The 19,772-nt window shown below is 53.1% G+C and overlaps 1 protein-coding gene across 9 annotated transcripts in view; it reads right to left on the bottom strand.

Moving 5' to 3' along the window:
* Positions 1–19,772, bottom strand: part of camta1a (calmodulin binding transcription activator 1a) — a 260,811-nt gene that overhangs the window by 26,469 nt on the left and 214,570 nt on the right. For 8 of the 9 annotated variants that reach the window (XM_035522400.2, XM_081706806.1, XM_081706807.1 and 5 more), the window contains exons 7-9: positions 6,166–6,319; positions 2,905–3,045; positions 74–2,286 (exon numbers count right to left, since the gene is read on the bottom strand). In XM_035522400.2, the coding sequence (XP_035378293.1) occupies positions 74–2,286; positions 2,905–3,045; positions 6,166–6,319 (2,508 nt within the window). The remainder of the gene's footprint in view (positions 1–73; positions 2,287–2,904; positions 3,046–6,165; positions 6,320–19,772) is intronic. The other variant, XM_081706814.1, reaches the window with a different exon arrangement.

Here is a 19,772-nt window from a genome sequence, read left to right as displayed (position 1 = left end):
AATAATATATTTTAATATTTAAATAAACACGAACAAGTTGTCGGTAATTAATTAGTCTCGCAGTTGGACTCACCTCTGGGTACGACCACTCTGGGGAATAGTCAGTCACCATAAAGAGCCTCCCTGTGGCTTGTAGCATACCCAGAGTGCCCTGGGCCACAGCCGCTGACACGACCTCTGCCACATGCATGTAGGAGAGTGACCCTGTCTCCCTGGAAGCCCCTGTGCCAGCGGTTCCTCCCCCCAGAGACTGGGGACTGCAGCAGGGCTGGAGGCAGAGCTCAGAGGGGCTGTAGCCTGCTGCCCTGTTGGCACCGTCTTCCTGGCCCTGCTGCTGGTTGCCCCCAGATGCTGCCTGCCCGTCGGACCCAGGCGGTGCCACCAGCTGATGGGCGTAGAGTGTCCCACCGGGCCCCACCGCTGCAGCTCCTCCATCCACGGAGATGAAGTCGTTGATGAGGTCGGAGAACTGGTTGCCGAAGGAGATGTCAAAGTGGTCCAGGCTGATCTCCATGCCCGCGGCTCCGCCTCCGGCCGCCCCGGCGCCACCCAGAGCCTGGTGGGTCCCCACTGTGTTGTACAGCCCCTGGAGCAGAGGCTGGAGCTGCTGCTGGCTATTGCTGTTGCCGCTGTCGCCGGAGTTCCCGTTCCTAAGAACTGTCCCCTCGCCCCCTACCCCGTTCTCTGAGCTTTGGTGCAGGTAGTGCTCTGAACCTCCCCCTTCTGCACCTCTGCCCGCACAGGCCTGCAGGTGATCCCCAGTCTTGAGTAAGTTGTCGGCCCTGGCTTCGGCAGTCCCGGCCTGGCCGGAACCCGCGCTGCTGGGCTGGTTGTGACCCACCACCTCCTCGTGCTCCGGCCCGAGGCTGGGGAAACCGCTCGGGTACTGCAGCAGGAGAGAGCCAGCTTGGCCCGAGCTCTCGGCAGAGGAGTTTCCGTTGCAGTTGGGTCTTTGCTGGCTCTGGTGGCCGTGGTGGTGGTGGAGGTGGCCGTTGGTGCCGGGCGAGTCCGTTTTGACTATCTGCAGGCCCAAGTAGGCCCTGTCGCGGGAGTTGTTCTCCAGCAGGTGGCTCTTATGGCCAGAACTCTGCCTGCCCTGCTGACTTTGGGCTGACTGTTGAGGCTCCTGGAGGAAAAAACTGGGAGAGTGACTCTGGTGGGCCAGATGAGCGTTGTTCATGGTCTGGTCGTACCCCACCGATGTACTGGAGGAGAAGTCTGGCTTGGAGTCGATGGCGCTGAAATCCATCTGCTCTAGCGTGGTGCTGGGACTCAGGCCGCCTCCAGAGGGCAGCAGAGAGCCAGCCGGTGTCAGGGTGAGTGAATTCTGAGAGCCGGAACCACTGGACACGCTGCAGCTCACTACGGAAGCCACCTGGTAGCCACTCTCGCTGGCCAGCTGCTGCTCGAAAGAGGTGTCCTCCGTCTTTATGTTCTTGATGAGCGCGGAGTTGAAGCCGTAGTTGGTGTCGGACATTGGCGGGGAGTGCTGCAGGCCGTTGGTGCTGGCCATGGAGGAGGAGGAGGCGCCGTTCTCCTGTTTCAGCCCGCTACCCCCGTACGTCTGGCCCTGCTTGGGGTTGTTCAGGAAGCAGTCTGGGTCAAAGTTCATGGAGGTCTCGGGCAGCTTGATGCTGCCCGAGTCCAGGCTGCTGGACAGGACGAGCTCCTCAGAGACGCCGCCGGCAGACAGCATGGAGAGACCATCGGCGGTGCCCGGCCCACCCGCATCCGCACCCCCGCTCCCGGGGAAGGCGAACTTGTGGCTGTCGGACAGGACCAGGCCGTGAGAGGTGGCGTCAGGGCCCATGATGTGCGCGTTGGCGCCTCCGGTGGGGGACATGCTGTAGACCGAGTCCCCGGCCACCTCCGACATGAAGACGCTCTGGGACAGGCTGCTCATGACAGAGGCCACGTGGCCCATGCCCGTGACGGCGGGGCTGTCGGCCATGTCCGGGTCAGAGTTCAGGCCGCTGCTGATGGACACGGGCGAGTTCTGCGTGGTGTCGGGCACCTCCACCTGGTTGGTGGAGGACACCTCCGTGCTGTTCTGGTGAAGCAGGACGGGCTTGTGCACTTTCCCATTGCGTTTCTCCCGCGCAGTGCTGCCGGGACCTGTGGCTGCCTTGCCCACGCCATGGCTGTGCTCCGTCTTGCCCTCGGACACGTCGCTGTTCTGCAGCTCGGTGTGCCCGCTGCTGTAGGCAGCCGAGCGCGGGTCCACCTTCGGGGAGATGATGCGGTGTTTGGCGCTGTTACATTTGTGGTGCACGCTACTCCCAGCACCTGAGACAGACGCAGACACAAAGAGGACAAAACTGTAAGAACGATGTTTCTTCACAGGTCATCACCACAACAGGAAACCGTCCCCGCTGTGAATGAGACATTCTCTTGTGCCTTCCTGTTTCTACTAGCCTGTATGGTGTTGCTTATTCAGACGTCTAAAACTAAAATAAATGATTCTACAGCCCACAGTCATGCACTCATCTTGCTTTATTTATTTTTAAACATAAAATCCAATTGACTTGTTTGTAAATATGTGTGTGTGACTAATGCAGAACTGTGGTGCATCTTTCTGTTCACCTAATTTGGTTTGTTATTTGTTCCTGAACCTAGTACAGGAATGATCACCTTTTCTGTACAAGGTTTACTGTGAAACAAATCTTGCACACCTGTCTCTATTGATGTACCACGAAGCCTGTGAGTCATTAAAACATACTCATCCATGACTTTTCCACACTGATTACTTAATGACAACTGGCTGGAACTTGTACATGGAAATCAAACAGCTTTTGCAAAATACACTCAGATTTGCAACAAGCACCATGTACCTCTTCATTTGCATATCTCTCCGTCTCTGCGTGTGTGGCTCTCTACCTGTCCCTGTCTCTCTCTCTCCCTTACCCAGAGTGCCTGTGCAGAGGCAGTTGTGGGTCCGGGGGGGCGGCTTGGTCTGGTGGCTGTCCAGGATCTGCTGCACCAGCTGCTCCACTGAGAAGCCGGAGCTGCTGTTCCCATTGCTGCAAGTCCACTTGATGCCATGAACTGCCGACGGAAGAGGAGGACACACAGTTGTCAGCCTCTGCACAGTCCACCAGCCAAGCCTGCAACCCCCACCTGCACCCGACCCCGATGCCACTCTCACGCAGACGAGGGCGATATTTCTGGAGCGGAGCAGCGCATCTAGAATATCAAACACCAAGGTGGCCCTGACATGAGCTCGGGTCCCGTCTGCCTCCCCCCCGCGGGTCAAGCAGCTGAAGTTGGAGGAAAGTTGGGCGGTGTGTGTGTGGGGGGGTGTGTGGCGTAAGAGGGCTTGTGGAGCTCGCGAGGCGTACGAATGAGCAGGTGGGGAGAAAACTGCAGCAGCTGTCGCAGGCGCCCAGCAGGTGGGCCCTGTTCCGCCACGCTCTAGTGCTTGGCCACAGAAACCCGGAGACATGCCATAACGTGTTACGGCTCGCGCCGCCGGCAGTACATGGGCAGGCCAAGCGAACAGAGTGAGGCTCCTACGACAGGGACGGGCAAGCAGCAGAGCAGGACTGCTCACGTGAGCGTGGAGGGCTGGGGCACATGCGCAAGGACGTGGTATGACGTGAGTAGCGGGGGTCCTTGGGGGGGGAACTTTACTAAATGAGGGTTCGGGATTCGGCTGGGGTTGCACAGATGGTGCAACACTTTGGCTTTGTGACAAACATGTCTCAACTGTGGTGTGTTGCTCCAAGACACGCACAACAAACACGCACATTAACACATGTAGGGTAGGTTTCATGCCTGCTGCATTAGAAGGATGGATGCTGAAACCGTGCTGGTGACATCATACCAGCTTATACCCGAACCTCTGCCCTTGTCTCATGTGCAACACACACACAGGCTTGTGCTTTTAATCTGGATGTTTCTAGAAGCCTGGTGTCCACTGAGACAGAGAAGCTGAATGCTGATGCATGTGCAGGCGTGTGTGTGTGTGTAGTTGCATGTGTGCATGAGTGTGTGTGAGCAGTAGTGACAGGCTTTAGGCATGGATGGAGTCATGCTGGCCTGCTCCTCTATTCTGTCACAGCGACACTCAGGCAGAACCTGCACAGCCCAGCCTAGCTCAATCCAGCTCGGCCCAGCCCAGCCCAATCCTACCCAGCCCAGCCCAGCTCAGCTCATCTCAGCCCAAACCGGCGTTCAGGTTCATTTTGGAGGGACAGCATTTACAGCTAAAGTTTGAAAAGTGGCCAGAATAAAAAACTGTTCAAATAAAAAAATTGCTCATTCAGTGATGGTTAATTGCTATTATAAACAGAGTGAAAAAATACACTGACTCATTTGTTGGGATTACAAACGGTTGGTTAATAACGTAACCTGGGCACTTACAGATCACAGCTTTCTCTTTTCATAGTGAAATGCCTTGGAACTGATCTCCATGCCAGCAACTACCGTAAACTCTGTTAACATCTCAGCGCATCAAGCAGCAACTAGCCCTGCCTCGCAAACGCAGAGCCTGTGCGCTCGCTAACATTTGATGCGGCAACATTAAATCACAGTACGTGTGGTGCCACACGTCCTCGAGCCGCTGCGAGTCTGCACGTGCGCAGGGCTCCCCCGGTGCACGGGGAGATCCCTCCCCGCTCACGCGCACACGGCTTCCTTCTCTTACTGCGGAACACTTACCTACCACCACTGATGAATGCAAGCGGTTTGCGTAAGATATGGGTCACTCTAGGGAACATGTTCCGTTTGCAGCTCTGATGTATAATGCACGCATGAATTATGCATGGCTAATATAGTGCACAATTTATCTGCCCGCCTCACCAGAGTTTGACACGAGACTGCACTTTCAGAGGACAGCCACTAGGTGGCGCTATTGAGCTTTCTCAGAGAGACGACCTCTCCTGGTCATCTGACGCCGGAGACGGAGCGCGAGGCTCGCGACCGTGTCATCGGTCTCTCGGCGCGCACGCGCGCAGACAGCCCTTCACCATTGTCCGAACCGGTCCCAAAAGTTAACGACTTAATGCAACGCTGCAAATGCTTCAGATGCGAATTAGGCACCAGGTATAATGAACACATTTGTTCGCGGCGTCCTGGAGTAGGCGCGTGTGGGAGAGAGAGGGAGCACTTAAATGATCGCCACGGAAGCTCTTAACCGGATCGTGTCGCACGCGGGCGATTAGGATGCCGGGAGAGCCTGCCTGTGTTCGGGCGGCTGCCTCCGAATGTGCTGACGGCAAGCAGGTGGACTCTTATATTCATTACACTGACAGCCGTGCCCTGCTTTGAACGATCAGTGCGCCCCATCATCCGAGGAGACGCGTCCTCGTAACGCTGCAGACAAACATGATCACAGAAACTATCGATGCATGATCACATCCGGCTCGATGCCGCGCGCACTTTGCTGTCCTCAGCGGAACAGGCCGGGACGCTCCGGACGCCCTGACCTGCGCCTCGCGCGCGCGCCGGCAGCGTTCCGACGCGAAGGGATTTTCTGGCGAGTCGGAAGATATTCCTCCCACACACTCGCATCAATCAATACATCACCGCCGTCCTTCCTCCGGCTGACGGGAAGCTTTCATCGCAAAGGCGCGCGTCGAGACCGGGAGGCAGAGAGCGGATGCAGACGACAGACGGCCCACGCACGACCCGTGCATGACTGGCGCCTGGGAGCGTGCCCGCAGCACGGCCCCGGGAGGGGTCGCGCCCCGGGCTTGCGCGGGATGTGTGTGTGATGTGGCTCGGGGTGGGGGCGGGGCGGGGCACGCGCGCGCTGACCGGATCGAGAGGGACCGGAGAGGGGGGGCACGTATCAGCCGCGTGGCTCCGTCCCTCAGTGCTGTGCGTTCTCCAGGTTAAGACTGTGCTGTCAGCTGCTTAGCAAACACTACAAGGCCACAGCAGCCTGCAGGACGTGCTGCAGGCTGCGCAGGGGCTGATTAAAATGCAACCTTTCATGCATAGTTTTTAGGAAAAAAGCCTCCAAAGTAAAGCCAAACAAAACAACAACAACAAAACAACAAATGCATATAAACAAACAAAACCAAGAAACTAAATTACTAAGAAGGACAAATACTCTCAAACATGTAAAAATGTAAACATCAAACCAACAAAAGACCCGCTAGCTTTGCTAATGAGAAGGACAGGGTGTCTCAGTCCTACTCAATCATGGGCGTGGCTACTCACACATGGGCTTCAGCTGTCCAATGAGCTCTTCCTTGGTCCACTTGGCCCACTCCTTCTTGTCCGTGTTGATGGAGCACAGGATGGGTCCACATGGTTTCCCGCAATCCTCTATGGCTGGCACATTCAGGTAGTGCACCAACACGATGTCTGGATTCTGGGGAGACATCAGGGGAGGGAGGGAGGGAGGGAGGTTGAATGGTTACACCAGCTCAGGATGGTAGCAGGGTGCTGACTGGAGACAGTAGCTCAGGTCTGGCGGCCCAAACGGGGTGTCACCACAGCACAAAGACCTGCCGCAGCTGCGACACACACCTCCGCGCGCACGCACCCACACACGCAAACACCAAGGGCACACAGAGCAGCGTTGATGATGTGGGCGCGCTGTGTTTTCGTACAATTGTGTAGGGATTTTGGCCGTTCTGTGCTGGGCACCTCCACTCTCCTCTAATGACGTCGTATTCACCTTCACACTGGGTCTGATCCACCCTCTATTTTCTTGTATTTAAATTCTCAGTGCAGCGATGCACAGGCAGCACGTGTTAGTGGGGTACGTTTCCTAAACTGACAGCTTATGAATAGCAATAGCAGTTTGAAAGCACATGAAACCCTTGTGAAGAACACTAATTGTGTTCTGTGTTCATGAATAGCTTTGTTATAAGGCAGCGTAAACAGCCACATTAAAAGCAGTCCCATACTGTCACTCTCATTACGCTCATTGCATGCACGCACGCACGCACACACGTGCACACACAAATACACAATCCCTTTAAGCTTATATGAAATACACATCCACATAGATTAAAAACAAACACCCCCCCCCCCCCCCCAAAAAAAAAAACCCTGTTCAGCCACTGCCCACGTGAGCACACACACAGGCGGTGATAAAGAAAAATGCACTGCCAGCATGAGTGTGTGTTTGTGTGTGTGCTGTTTGAAGCTTCATCAGTGGTAAGTGGTGAATAAATCAAGGTGCTTCTAGGCTGGTCTGCTTCTGCCTGCACCATTAATCTAAACAGAGGCCACAGACGAGACCAGCCCTACTGCCCACTCCACTACTGTAAACACACACACACACACACACACAAATACACTTAAAAATCTGTGAATATGGTATTGCACATAGTATAAATCTAGTTCAAAAGGAAGGCGAGCTTTTGTGCAAACAAAGCCACACAGAGAGGCAATGACATGGCTACTCACAACTCAGAGTGCCATGGCAACCGCGTCTGCCTCGGTGCGTAATTACTCTCTTAATGTACGAAAAATCAATCTCCACACTATTCATTACTCCAGTCTACAGAACCCATTGAGACAGCTTCATGTCAACCTTTGACATCTCTCTCTCTCTCCAGGGACCCAGGTGTGACTGTGAAAACCATGGGCAGCTCCAGCGTCCAGCTTACGTCGCCGCAAACGTAATGAAGACAGACGGAGTTGGTTACGTAGCAGAGGGACCGGACTGCGGCCCAACATCTGCAGAGGTGACCTGGACATCTTCAAATCAAACGTCCCTTTAATTCCCTGTGCACGCCTGTGACTCAGCAGTTCATCAGAGGGGACCTTGTTATTTGCAGTGAAGGTGTCAAGGTGTTGGAATTGATTAAAGAGAAAAAGACTTGATCTAAAATTCAAATCCAAATGAAATCTTTCAGAAAAAAGCCATTCTTCTCCCTTCAAAGGGTGCTTTTTAAAAGCTGGCTGTGGTGTGCTAGCCTCTTTCATGTAGATGGTGCCGGCCGAGTCACTCTCAGTTAGCCCGAGTCTGCTCTGCGGTCAGGCCCTGCGGTCAGTGACGCGGACGCTCAGGCACAACTGCTTCTGCGGTGCTCACGGGTGCAGGACACAAGTGTCGTGGCCCCATATGGCATGCCAGCTGTGTGCATCACCGGGGTCATGCCCTCCACCCTTATCCAGTATCAGAGTAATAGACATGGTGCAGTGAGAACACATGCAGACGGGGGCAGACATGACACAGACAGACATGTGCCTATTTGCCCCATGCATGTACACAAGGAAACCAAGCCACAGAAAGGCCACAAGACATGTAATGTATGCACAATCACCCACAAGCTATTTACTCAGGCAGGCGAAGCAGAAATGGATGTTCACACGCTCAAGCACACCTGCATACTTGACTCACCTTGCTTATCCTACACATATTCCCACACATATATAAACACACATAATTACACAACATATGCACACGCACGCACGCACGCATACAAACTTCCCCACACTCAAGCATGCCTGCCTACTGACTCACCTTGCTTATCCTACACATATTCCCACACATATATAATCACACAAATAATTACACAATATATGCACACGCATGCGTACACACACACACACACACACACTCAAGCACACCTGCATACTGACTCACCTTCTTCACCCTACACATATTTCCACTCACTTACAAACACACATAATTACACACACACACACACACACACACACACACACACACACACACAAACTCCCACACACCCATGCATACCTGCATACTGACTCATCTTCTTTACCCTACACATATTCCCACACATACACAAACATAATTACAGAGAACGCACCACACACACAAACATTCTCTCTCCCCTTGTTGTTCTAACCTAGCACAAATTTGTTCCGTGCTTTACCATGCATACTTGGCAGAAGTACAACTCATCAAGATACAAGTCATCTGTGTAGCTGCACATTAAGAGCACAAATCTGCTATTTGTGGTATATCCTGTAGGGCGGCGAGAGTGTATAACGTGTCCGGCTTGCCTGTACACCCCCTCGTCTCCTTCTCTCCATAGAGTGCGTTTACACATGCACCTAACCTGTCCTCTCCTCAACTCAGTGCAAAACATACCTAAATTGTAGAGTGTTACACAAATCAGACTGCTAATATAATTTAATTTCCTGCAAGCCACATTGTTTCTCCCTTGGTGCAATATCCAGAGGGGCTTCGCCCCACAAAAAATACAGGAATGCAGTGAAGGGGATCCTTTTGCTGAGATATTATTGCGTGGAGAAAATGAACTCTCATTAAGATATTGATTAATAGGTGAGCCAGCTTCTGGAATGGGCTGATCAACCCCACCCCCACCCCGAGGAGGGGCGGGGCCTACTTTTAGGAGAGGGTTCGAGGTCAGAGCAGAGGTGCGGCGCGTGAATGCTCCAGGTATGGTGCGGGTAGCGTTTTTCATTATGAAAGCCGTTCACTGAAATCAGCGCTTTATGCTAAGTGCCTCTTGGGAGCGTCGGTAGAGCGTGGTGGTTACTGCGGCCGCTGTTCTCTGGCCCGCGTCCAAAGCCCTGAGTTCATCCTCGTGCGAGCACACCGCAGTTTGCAGGGCTGTCGTGTCAACCTGTGTAGCAAAAGCACCACAACAGTGGTGCCAGATCTTTTTTTTTTAAATTACATTACATAGCCATTTCCCATCCATTAGACATTTCTCCCTTCACACCACAGCTACCAACCAGGGAAGGCAAAGCCGTTATTTGCTTCCTGCAAGGCACAGCCAACCACCGCTTGTTTTCAAGCTCAGAAGACGGTACCAGCCACACCCTTCTTGACGCATAAGCCCCCGGACACCCATGATTAGTTTTTATTGGCATGATTGACAGGGGAGAGAAAGTTTGCCAGTCCTGCCTCCCCAGCCAACTGTGCTCTCTGAGGCTCCCAGCCACAGATGGATGAGGCGTCGCGAGGACTTGAACTCAGGATCTCCAGATGATGGGGCCAGTGCTTTGGGGAGCAGTCTGGGGTTTTCTTAAAAAAGTGAAATATGCATCGTGAAATAGGCTAGCAATAGTTGCAGTAAGTGAAAGCCAAAGGAGGAGGCTGCATTGCCCCGGCATACAGCCGCACATCGAGCCAAACCTGAAGGCATGGCAGTATCCTGGCAACCGGCTCCCGCGACACCCACGTAAGCCTAGCCAATGTGGCCACAAGTCTTGGCCCGTAGCTAGCCCGGAGTGAAGAAGCGCTCATGTGAGCTCCTGGGTCGTTAGCGCCGACTCAGTCTGCCTCCCACCAGCGGCACCGCCGCCCGTGCAGCCCGGTCAGGGAGAGCGAATGATCCATATCTGACCTAAATGGGCTGATATGCCATGCGGGTGACGCACAAGCCCCCAGGGGGCACCTCGGTGAGACCCCACACATGCCAACGCTGCTTAAAAGTCCAGCTTGCTTCGGTTGTGGTTTCACTTCCCTGAGCGCATTTGTAAGCATTGGGGAAGACCCGGAAACCGGATAAAAAGGCGTGATTGGGATGGGGGTTGCGCACAAGCAACCACGGCACACACAGCTCGTTTGGCTGCAACAGGGACCAGAGGGCTCGAGGGATTCCGGACCCAACTTGCCCCTTTGCACACGCCACTTCCCCAGCGGCTCCCACACAGCCCTGTCACAGATGGCTGACGCGCCGAGGCTAGAGGGCGCGGAGACACCCAGAGCGCCATTAGTCTGCACGGGTGTTAATTAAGCAGGACCAGAGCACCATCGAGGAGAGCAGGACTTTCAAGCTCGAGCCCAGGGAGGCATGGCTGCAGTCCGCACCAGTTAGGGAAAGCAGCCCTCCAGCATGCTGGGAAATCTGCATGGGGCGATAAAGGCTCTGACTGTGTCGCTCAGCCAGCGTCACGCGGTGCACTGCGCCTTCTCTGGTGCGGCCGCATACGTCTGCGATTGTGGTGTGCGAGGAGGAGCATGCCGACCCGCGATCGGGAGCCTGCGAGCGGCTGGTTTCAGTGTAGTGTACGTGTGGGAAAAAATGGAGAGAGAGAGAGAGGGAGAATTTGAACTCAGAATGCATCTATGATAATCTGATTAGTCTATGTTAATTTTGATAACATTTAATTTCAGTTTTTAGAATGTGGCAAATGAATGATGGAAGTGGATGACACAATATGCGCATTTGTGAGTGTGTGGGAAATAGACAGAAACAGGGCGGAGCAGGTTATGTGTGTGTGTGTGTGTGTGTGTCTAAGGTGATTAAGGTGCTGCCCTGGCAGTTGCCCTGGCGACGCCATGCTGATGGATGATGCTGTGTAACTGTCACTGGGCAGCAGGCTGGCCCCTGGCACCCAGGCACAACTCTTAAATGTACTCCTAGCACAATATCCCCTAGTGCTGCTGTTCAGTTCAAGGTCAACTGGCTCAGTGCTGCAATGGAACTCAAAACTTCCACTTCCACCTCTCATTACCATTATCTGTTTGTTTTGTTCTGTGTGTGTCTACCAGCACCAAATCCACCTGTCTGTAAACACACATACACACACACACACACACACACACACACCACACATCAAAACTGCTGGTGAGAAACAAACCCTCTCTGGTTTCTGTTTAAGATGCAGAAACCTGCAGTGGATGGGAGGGTAAGATGTGTGTGTGTGTGTGTTTGTGTTTGTGTTTACAGAGACACACACACACACACACACACACACACACACACACACACACACACACACACACACAAAAGCACACTCAGTAGTGAAGGGTGTGATAACATGCCCCTGCATTCTTATTCTGATACTCTGCCTCCACCAGTTGCCTGTGGAACAGTCCCAAGGTGCACACACTCTCATTTGACCTCTGCTGTGAGATGCCCTGTTCACCAATCTATCTATCTATCTATCTATCTATCTATCTATCTATCTATCTATCTATCTATCTATCTATCTATCTATCTATCTATCTATCTATCTATCTATCTATCTATCTATCTATCTATCTATCTATCTATCTATCTATCTATCTATCTATCTCCTTGCTTCATTCATCAGGTGCATGAGAGTGTGATATCTGACTGTAAAGCATCCTTGGGTTTGAGAAAGGAACTGAATAAATGTAAATAATAATAATAATAATAATAATAATAATAATGTTGTGTTGTGATTGTGTGTGTGTGTGTGTGTGTATGTGTGTGTGTGTGAAATTCACTCACTCTCACTCATGAGATGCTCCTCCCTTGAAGGTGGATGGGGGCCTCCCTGGGTGACTGCCCCTCCCCTTTATGCCTTAGTGGACAAAACTTATATCTAGTTGACCAGGGTTCCACTCCACCTGAACGCTCCTACTCTGCCCCTCCCTGAGTTTGATGTGCCCCCCATCCCCCCCACTCCTCAGACCCTTCCACGTCGCAGATGAGGGATGAGAGAGGGAGTGCAGTGGGGAGGAGCACTGCGGAGCAGTGTGCGGGCGCAGGAGATGGCACTGAGGTGCTCCACTGCGGAAACCAGAGGCTCAGGCCTGTGATGTTTAATTCAGAAGCACATAATCACTCAGATGGAGTTGAGAGCTGGCTTTAAATAACTCAGCTTCCAGAGGCAGTGCTGCTCTGCTCACTGGAGAGAGAGAGAGAGAGAGAGAGAGAGGGGTGGAGTGTGTGGCATGTATGTAAGAGAGAGAGAGAGAGAGAGAGAGAGAGAGAGAGAGAGAGAGAGACTCTCCATTTGACTCTGTACTTGAGTGTTTATATATTTGCTAAAAGACCTTACTCTCTACTGTACACTTCAGTTGGAGGAATTCTGATGGGGTAAACAGTTCACTCATGGTGTTTAGACCTGTGGAACTGGAGATCCTGAAGGACACTGTGTGGGTTTTAGTGCCATGCTACAGATTCCACCAACTGCCAGAAGTTTTTGCCACTTTTTCATTTGAAAGTTTTACCACTTTCTCATGTGAAAGCCCTTCCGAGGCACATGGTGTCCCTCCTCCCTTCCTCATTAATTGTTCAGGCCAGTGTGTATTCTGTTTGTGTGTCCAATGTGTGTGTGTGTGTGTGTGTGTGTGTGTGTGTGTGTGTGTGGAGCAGATAGAGAGCAGGCTATCTGGGAGCCATCAGTCTGCAGTGGAGGCCCCCAGCGGAGCTGGTGTCTCTGCTCCCATAATGCCCCGGGGCTTTGACCTAAGCTGGGGCTCCAGAGCATCCGTGCGCCGGCTCACCTGCGCCATTACTTCTGCGTGTCACTTTGCCACTGTTTCAAGGCTCTAAGTCTCCTCTGCAGAGACACCCATTTGTAATATGATGTGTGTTAACAGTGGGGGGCTGGACGATACCGGACCTGGTCCGGACGAAAATGCCAAGGTAGGGCTAACCTCCCTTTGCCAAGCTGAAAAGGCAAAAAACCAAAAATGGCTAACAGCCAGAGTGCAAGTCCTACGGCAGTGGTGGTTATCTGAGCCTGGTAATGTGGAGCAGCGGTGGAGCATGGTGCAGGGATGCCTCATGGCCCCGGGGGGCACTTCCATGGGGCAGAAGGGGGCGGATCATTGAGGATGCCCCTTCCATGTTTACTCCCCCTACCCCACCCCCGAACCCCGCCAGACCCCCAGAGCGCCCACATTAACCCGTAAAACCCTCACCCAGGGAAGACCAGAAGCAGGGCGGCAGTTGCCTAGCGACCAGCAGGACTTGTCCAACCTCTTGGAAAAGGATGTCAGGGAGGACGGACGAGGGAGAAACGCGGCAGGGTAGAGGGGGAAGGGCAAAGACCAACGGGTCACTTCTACCACCTTAAACAACAGCTCATTACCGAACCACAAAGCTAATGACCCACACTGGCATTTCGAAGGACTGCTGAGAGCTAAAGTGCATTAGAATGCAGGTGAGAGGGCGTGCAGGTGTGGGCCACTGCCTGATCACTGCCATAAAGAGAGAGGTGGAATACATTTCACCCTGAAACATTCTACTCTTCTGCTCTTTCTGCGAACCATACTAGACATCTGTGGTTTCTCACCAAGAGAAAAAAAATTCCAGAAACACCATAAACCACAGACGGTATGAAAGCACGAACATTTTATAACAAACATGAGTGTCTTTCTCTCCCAGTTCATAGATGCCCAGCAGTCAGCCACATTAGCATTAGCATGCATTATCATTAGCATGCATGAACATTAGCATGCATTATCGTTAGCATGCATGAACATTAGCATGCATGAATGTTAGCATGCATTATCATTAGCATGTTGGAGGCAGCCTGACCCGGCATGGCGCCCGCTCCTGCAGGTGGCTGCCGTTGACAAAACTTCCCTCAGCCAGGCGGTAGCGCCAGGACAGAGACAGAAACGGAGGTGGAGACGCCTTCTGGATCGTGCTAGCAAATTAATTGAGACTGTCAATGAGGTATTAATCATTAGGGCACGGATGCTGAGGAGGTGCTTTTGCCTGAGCGCGCCTGTTAGCGATGCTCGCGTTTAAAAAGTTTGACCTGCCGCTGGGTAGGGGCGGGTGATGAGAGCGCTGAGAGGCAGGGCGAGGCAGAGGAGGCAGAGGCAGCTGGAGATAATGGGAAGGAGAGAAACAGAAAGTTACAGTGAAGGAGAGAGATAGAGTGGAAAGATAAGGACAGGGACATAGATTAAACAAACAGAGAAGATGTGATCATTGTTCTAGCCTTGCCGAGCCCCGGGGGCTAAACAAAAACAGCACTCCCCACAGACGCCGCTTGATGCTACACGCATACATTAGCTGTGTGAGTCAGCACAAAAACGATCCTCCACTTGTGACCACACCATAATGAGGCAGGGCTCGGAGGAGACCAGCTCGGTATTCATCAGGCAAACAGGACACAAATTGCTGGAATACATTAAGCAGTTAAGGCCCACCACGTCTCAGAGCAGTGCAAGATGTCCAAGCAGGCAGGCGCTCCGCCGGATAAATTAAACATCAAGTGGTTCTCCAGCACGCACTGCTAAATAAGCTGGATCAGCTAAGGAGGATGAGGAGAGAGGAAGAGCATGGGGAGAGGCGGAGAGGATGCTCGGCATGTGGGAGGACAGGCCAGTGTGGAAGGTGGAGCTACACACACGGGGAAACACTGAGGGGGTGGGGGGATTGGGAGAAATGTTTATAAATTCAGCTTAAGGAAAGATTGATCTTGGGTTAAGGTAAATTTGTCAGCAAACTGTCAAGTCAGCTGAAACCAGAGTGGGACATGAGAGAGAGACGGCTGGGGGGGGAGGCTTGTCTAACCTATTAAAGAATTCCACCCATCAGGAGAGTAGATGGCACTCTATAATAGGTTGGCTAAGGCTCTTGCTGGGTAAGACAATGTCAGCAGCTAATGTGAGAATGTAGGGGCTGGCTGTCCATAAGTTCTCTGTATCTCATCCTGTCCAGCTGCTGCTGGCCTGGGACTCACGTGTTGTGTGTGTGTAATTGTATGTGCCAGTGGCTAGTGGTTCACGTGGCCCTGTAGCACGCACACACACACACACACACACACACACACACACACACACACACACCCACACACACACACCTGCCTCTTGATGGACTGTCCAGCTGTATGCCTGCCTATTGTTGTGCAATCAAGATTTAAAGGCCTTGCGTCCAGATACCACAATCTAGCTATGCCACTATTCTAATGCAGAGACACACACACGAGCACTAAGCACATGTCCATAGACAGACATTCTGCACCGAGATATATGGGCGTATGTAAAACTCTGGAGCGCCTGTCTCCAGTCCCAAACGTCAGTGTTCTGTTTAGTATGTGACAGAACAGCAGGGCTGCACACCGCTTCACTCTCAAGCGCAGCGCCTGTGTACTGTTTGTACCATCTTCAGTACACATTGCCCAGCCCTGGGACAATACAGGGACTGATGTCATCAAAAGCTGCGTCTTCAAAGCATGGGCGGGCGGGCGGTTGGCCCTCTTTGATGCACCCCCAGAGGCCCCTGGCCCGCCTGCTGGAGTGGAGCAGAGCTGGTGCCATTAGAGAGCTGGGCCCCGAGTACCCCAAACAAACACACACACACACACACACACACACACACACACACCATGGTCAATAGACATGGTCTTAATCAATTACAGCTGAGCTACCTCTTTTCTAACCTCTGCCCTGTCAGAAAGAGAGAGAGAGAGAGAGAGAGAGAGATAGAGAGAGCGAGAATAGAAGGGAGAGCACCTCATAGCTGGTGTTGGCTTAAGATAGAAAGAAGAAAAGAGAGAAAGGCAGAGGGAAATGTGAAAGAATGTAGGCGGTACACGAGATAATGAGATGCAGTACCCCCCCCCCCCCCACCCCCCACATACATCTCGTACATAACCTCTGCTCTGCCCTAATTGGGTGAGTGCTCTTTTTATGAATTGATGGGATTTAGTAAGCGCTCAGTAGTACGCATTAGAGAGACTGCATTAGATGGCATCACTTTACCAGCAAACCTGCACAGCTGAAAGTGTGAATCAATTCCCACTGAAATAATGAAGGTCCAGAGGAGCAGGCGTCAGTGTTGGAGCAGGCGCTGCGCGCACGGGAAACCGACACAGGAGGACACACAGCTTTCATTAGGTATTAGCCGGCGCCTACAGGCTAATTTGTTTGCTTCAATAATACATTCGTAAGGATTCATCTAACTTGCAAATGAGCATTCATTTACTGGTCCAGGAGGAAGGGTGGAGGGCAGGGAGGGAGCAGGGGTGGGGGTGCAGGGGGGTGGGGGAGCTTGGTGTAGCAGCTGCTTGCTGGGAGCAGGAAGAGGAACCAGGAGGAGTAGGAGGAGAAGGGAGCAGGACGGGTTTAAGTCACCATCACCATGACAGGAGCTTTCTGGGTCATGAGTACCCAGGGCTGTCCATCTTTGCACGAGCCCCCGTCAGAGCAGCGGGACAGGTTTTGGACGGTGGACATCGACAAAGAGGGTCAGGCGTGCTGTCAGAGATGGAGGTCGCACCTGCGACCCCTGGACCGGCTGCGAGGGTCCTTGGAGCTCGTTGACAACTCTGGACGGACTGCTGTGTGCACGCGTGCGCTTGAGTCAGGTGCCAAGCAACAAATGGGGCGAGTGCGCGTGGGGGAGGGGCTGTGGGGAGAGCCTCACTGGCCCCTGCGCTCTTCTGACCCTTGCACACGACACAAGCTGATTTTATAACACCGATTCAAATCCTTAAAGACTTTACAACGATATTCCAGCCTCTTTATTAGACACATTTAACCTGCAACAGTACAGCCCACGTGCTGCCATGTGTAATTTGTATAAGCTTCTAGCCCTTCATCAGGTCCGGTTCTTGCCGGCTGCTCTCGGCGGAGAACCCCTCTTGACCCAGCGGAGACCCCCATATATGTAAACATCTCAGCCACAGCACTGGGCCTGATGAACTCAGATCAGCTCACCACCTCACGCTCGCCTTATGCGGTCGCTTATTCCAGAATAAAAGGGTTGCTTGCTGTTTTTTGGGAGAGGGATCACCGTGAGAAGGAGTTTAGTGTGGAAGTTGCAGGACTAGTGTGGAAGTTGCAGGACTAGTGTGGAGGCACAGGGCTAGTGTGGAAGGCGCAGGGCTAGTGTGGAAGGCGCAGGGCTAGTGTGGAAGTCGCAGGGCTAGTGTGGAGGTGCAGGGCTAGTGTGGAGGTGCAGGGCTAGTGTGGAGGTGCAGGGCTAGTGTGGAAGGCGCAGGGCTAGTGTGGAAGGCGCAGGGCTAGTGTGGAAGTCGCAGGGCTAGTGTGGAGGTGCAGGGCTAGTGTGGAAGTCGCAGGACTTAGTGTGGAGGTGCAGGGCTAGTGTGGAAGTCGCAGGGCTAGTGTGGAGGTGCAGGGCTAGTGTGGAAGTCGCAGGGCTAGTGTGGAGGTGCAGGGCTAGTGTGGAAGTCGCAGGGCTAGTGTGGAAGTCGCAGGGCTAGTGTGGAAGTTGCAGGGCTAGTGTGGAGGTGCAGGGATAGTGTGGAGGTGCAGGGCTAGTGTGGAAGTCGCAGGGCTAGTGTGGAGGTGCAGGGCTAGTGTGGAGGTGCAGGGCTAGTGTGGAAGTCGCAGGGCTAGTGTGGAGGTGCAGGGCTAGTGTGGAAGTCGCAGGGCTAGTGTGGAGGTGCAGGGCTAGTGTGGAGGCGCAGGGCTAGTGTGGAAGTCGCAGGACTTAGTGTGGAGGTGCAGGGCTAGTGTGGAAGTCGCAGGGCTAGTGTGGAGGTGCAGGGCTAGTGTGGAAGTCGCAGGGCTAGTGTGGAGGTGCAGGGCTAGTGTGGAAGTCGCAGGGCTAGTGTGGAAGTCGCAGGGCTAGTGTGGAAGTTGCAGGGCTAGTGTGGAGGTGCAGGGATAGTGTGGAGGTGCAGGGCTAGTGTGGAAGTCGCAGGGCTAGTGTGGAGGTGCAGGGCTAGTGTGGAGGTGCAGGGCTAGTGTGGAAGTCGCAGGGCTAGTGTGGAGGTGCAGGGCTAGTGTGGAAGTCGCAGGGCTAGTGTGGAGGTGCAGGGCTAGTGTGGAAGTCGCAGGGCTAGTGTGGAAGTCGCAGGGCTAGTGTGGAGGTGCAGGGCTAGTGTGGAAGTCGCAGGGCTAGTGTGGAGGTGCAGGGCTAGTGTGGAGGTACAGGGCTACTGTGGAAGTCGCAGGGCTAGTGTGGAGGTGCAGGGCTAGTGTGGAAGTCGCAGGGCTAGTGTGGAGGTGCAGGGCTAGTGTGGAGGTGCAGGGCTAGTGTGGAAGGCGCAGGGCTAGTGTGGAGGTGCAGGGCTAGTGTGGAAGTCGCAGGGCTAGTGTGGAGGTGCAGGGCTAGTGTGGAGGTGCAGGGCTAGTGTGGAAGTCGCAGGGCTAGTGTGGAGGTGCAGGGCTAGTGTGGAAGTCGCAGGGCTAGTGTGGAAGTCGCAGGGCTAGTGTGGAGGTGCAGGGCTAGTGTGGAGGGGAATAACGACTGAGGAACCAGGAGTCTGTACCATCAGTACAGCTTGACGGGCACATGCTCTCCGTCATGCCCGTCAAGCTGTACTGATGGTGTCATGGAAGTGTGCATGTGTGCGTGTGTGCATGCGTGTTTGTGAGTCCGTGTGTGCATGTGTGTGTGCATGTGCGTGTGCTCTTGTGAGTGCGTTTGTGAGTCGGAGCATGTTTTGAAGCAGTGGACAGGAGATACGAGATGTCAGTCTCATCTATGCTGAGGCTTACCCCCAGAGTCTGCAGGCTGTCCGGGCATCCATGCACACGCACATATCTCCTCATCCCACAACCATTTAAATTATGCCCCACCACCACCATAAACGGCAAATACCACAAATTCACATTCTCACCGCTTCCTCCTTCACATTCTCGTATTCTCTCCCTATCCTTGGTGTCAGAACGCACACGGGCACCCACGCGTCTGCCTGGCTCTCTGGGATGGCTCACTGACCAGCACAAATAGACTTGACCTGAGCCTTTTCCATCTGAACATATGGGGTCAGTCTCGCCCCAGAAATACAAGCAGCTCCTCGGTCACTGGGAGAGCTCACACTCCGTGTAGACACAGCAAGGGCACTGGGAGTAAGGGAGACAAAAAGATAAGAGAGACTGGTGTGCGCATGATAGTGTGTGTGTGTGCGCACATGTATTTAGGCCTTTGTAGGGACCAAATGTCCCCATGACAATGGAAACACATGAAAAATGTGATAATGATAGGGATACATGGCTAGTCCACTTGAGGAAATAAGCTTTGAAAAAATATAATACTGGGATACATCTTTTATTTGATAACCTGACCCAAAAGATTCCACTTTTGTTACACAAGGTGAGGTTAGGGAGTACCCTACGGTAGTACTCAAGTCTAAGGAAATATCTCACAAAGATAGTATTACGAGACTGTGTGTGGTTTTGTGTATATGAGAGGGAGAGAATGAGAGAGAGAAAGGAAGAAAGTGAAAGCAAGAGTAAG

Source organism: Electrophorus electricus, chromosome 24 (genome assembly GCF_041902795.1).
Source record: "Electrophorus electricus isolate QZ-2024a chromosome 24, ASM4190279v1, whole genome shotgun sequence".
Classification (NCBI taxonomy): Eukaryota; Metazoa; Chordata; class Actinopteri; order Gymnotiformes; family Gymnotidae; genus Electrophorus; species Electrophorus electricus.
This window is presented reverse-complemented; position numbering and strand designations above follow the sequence as displayed.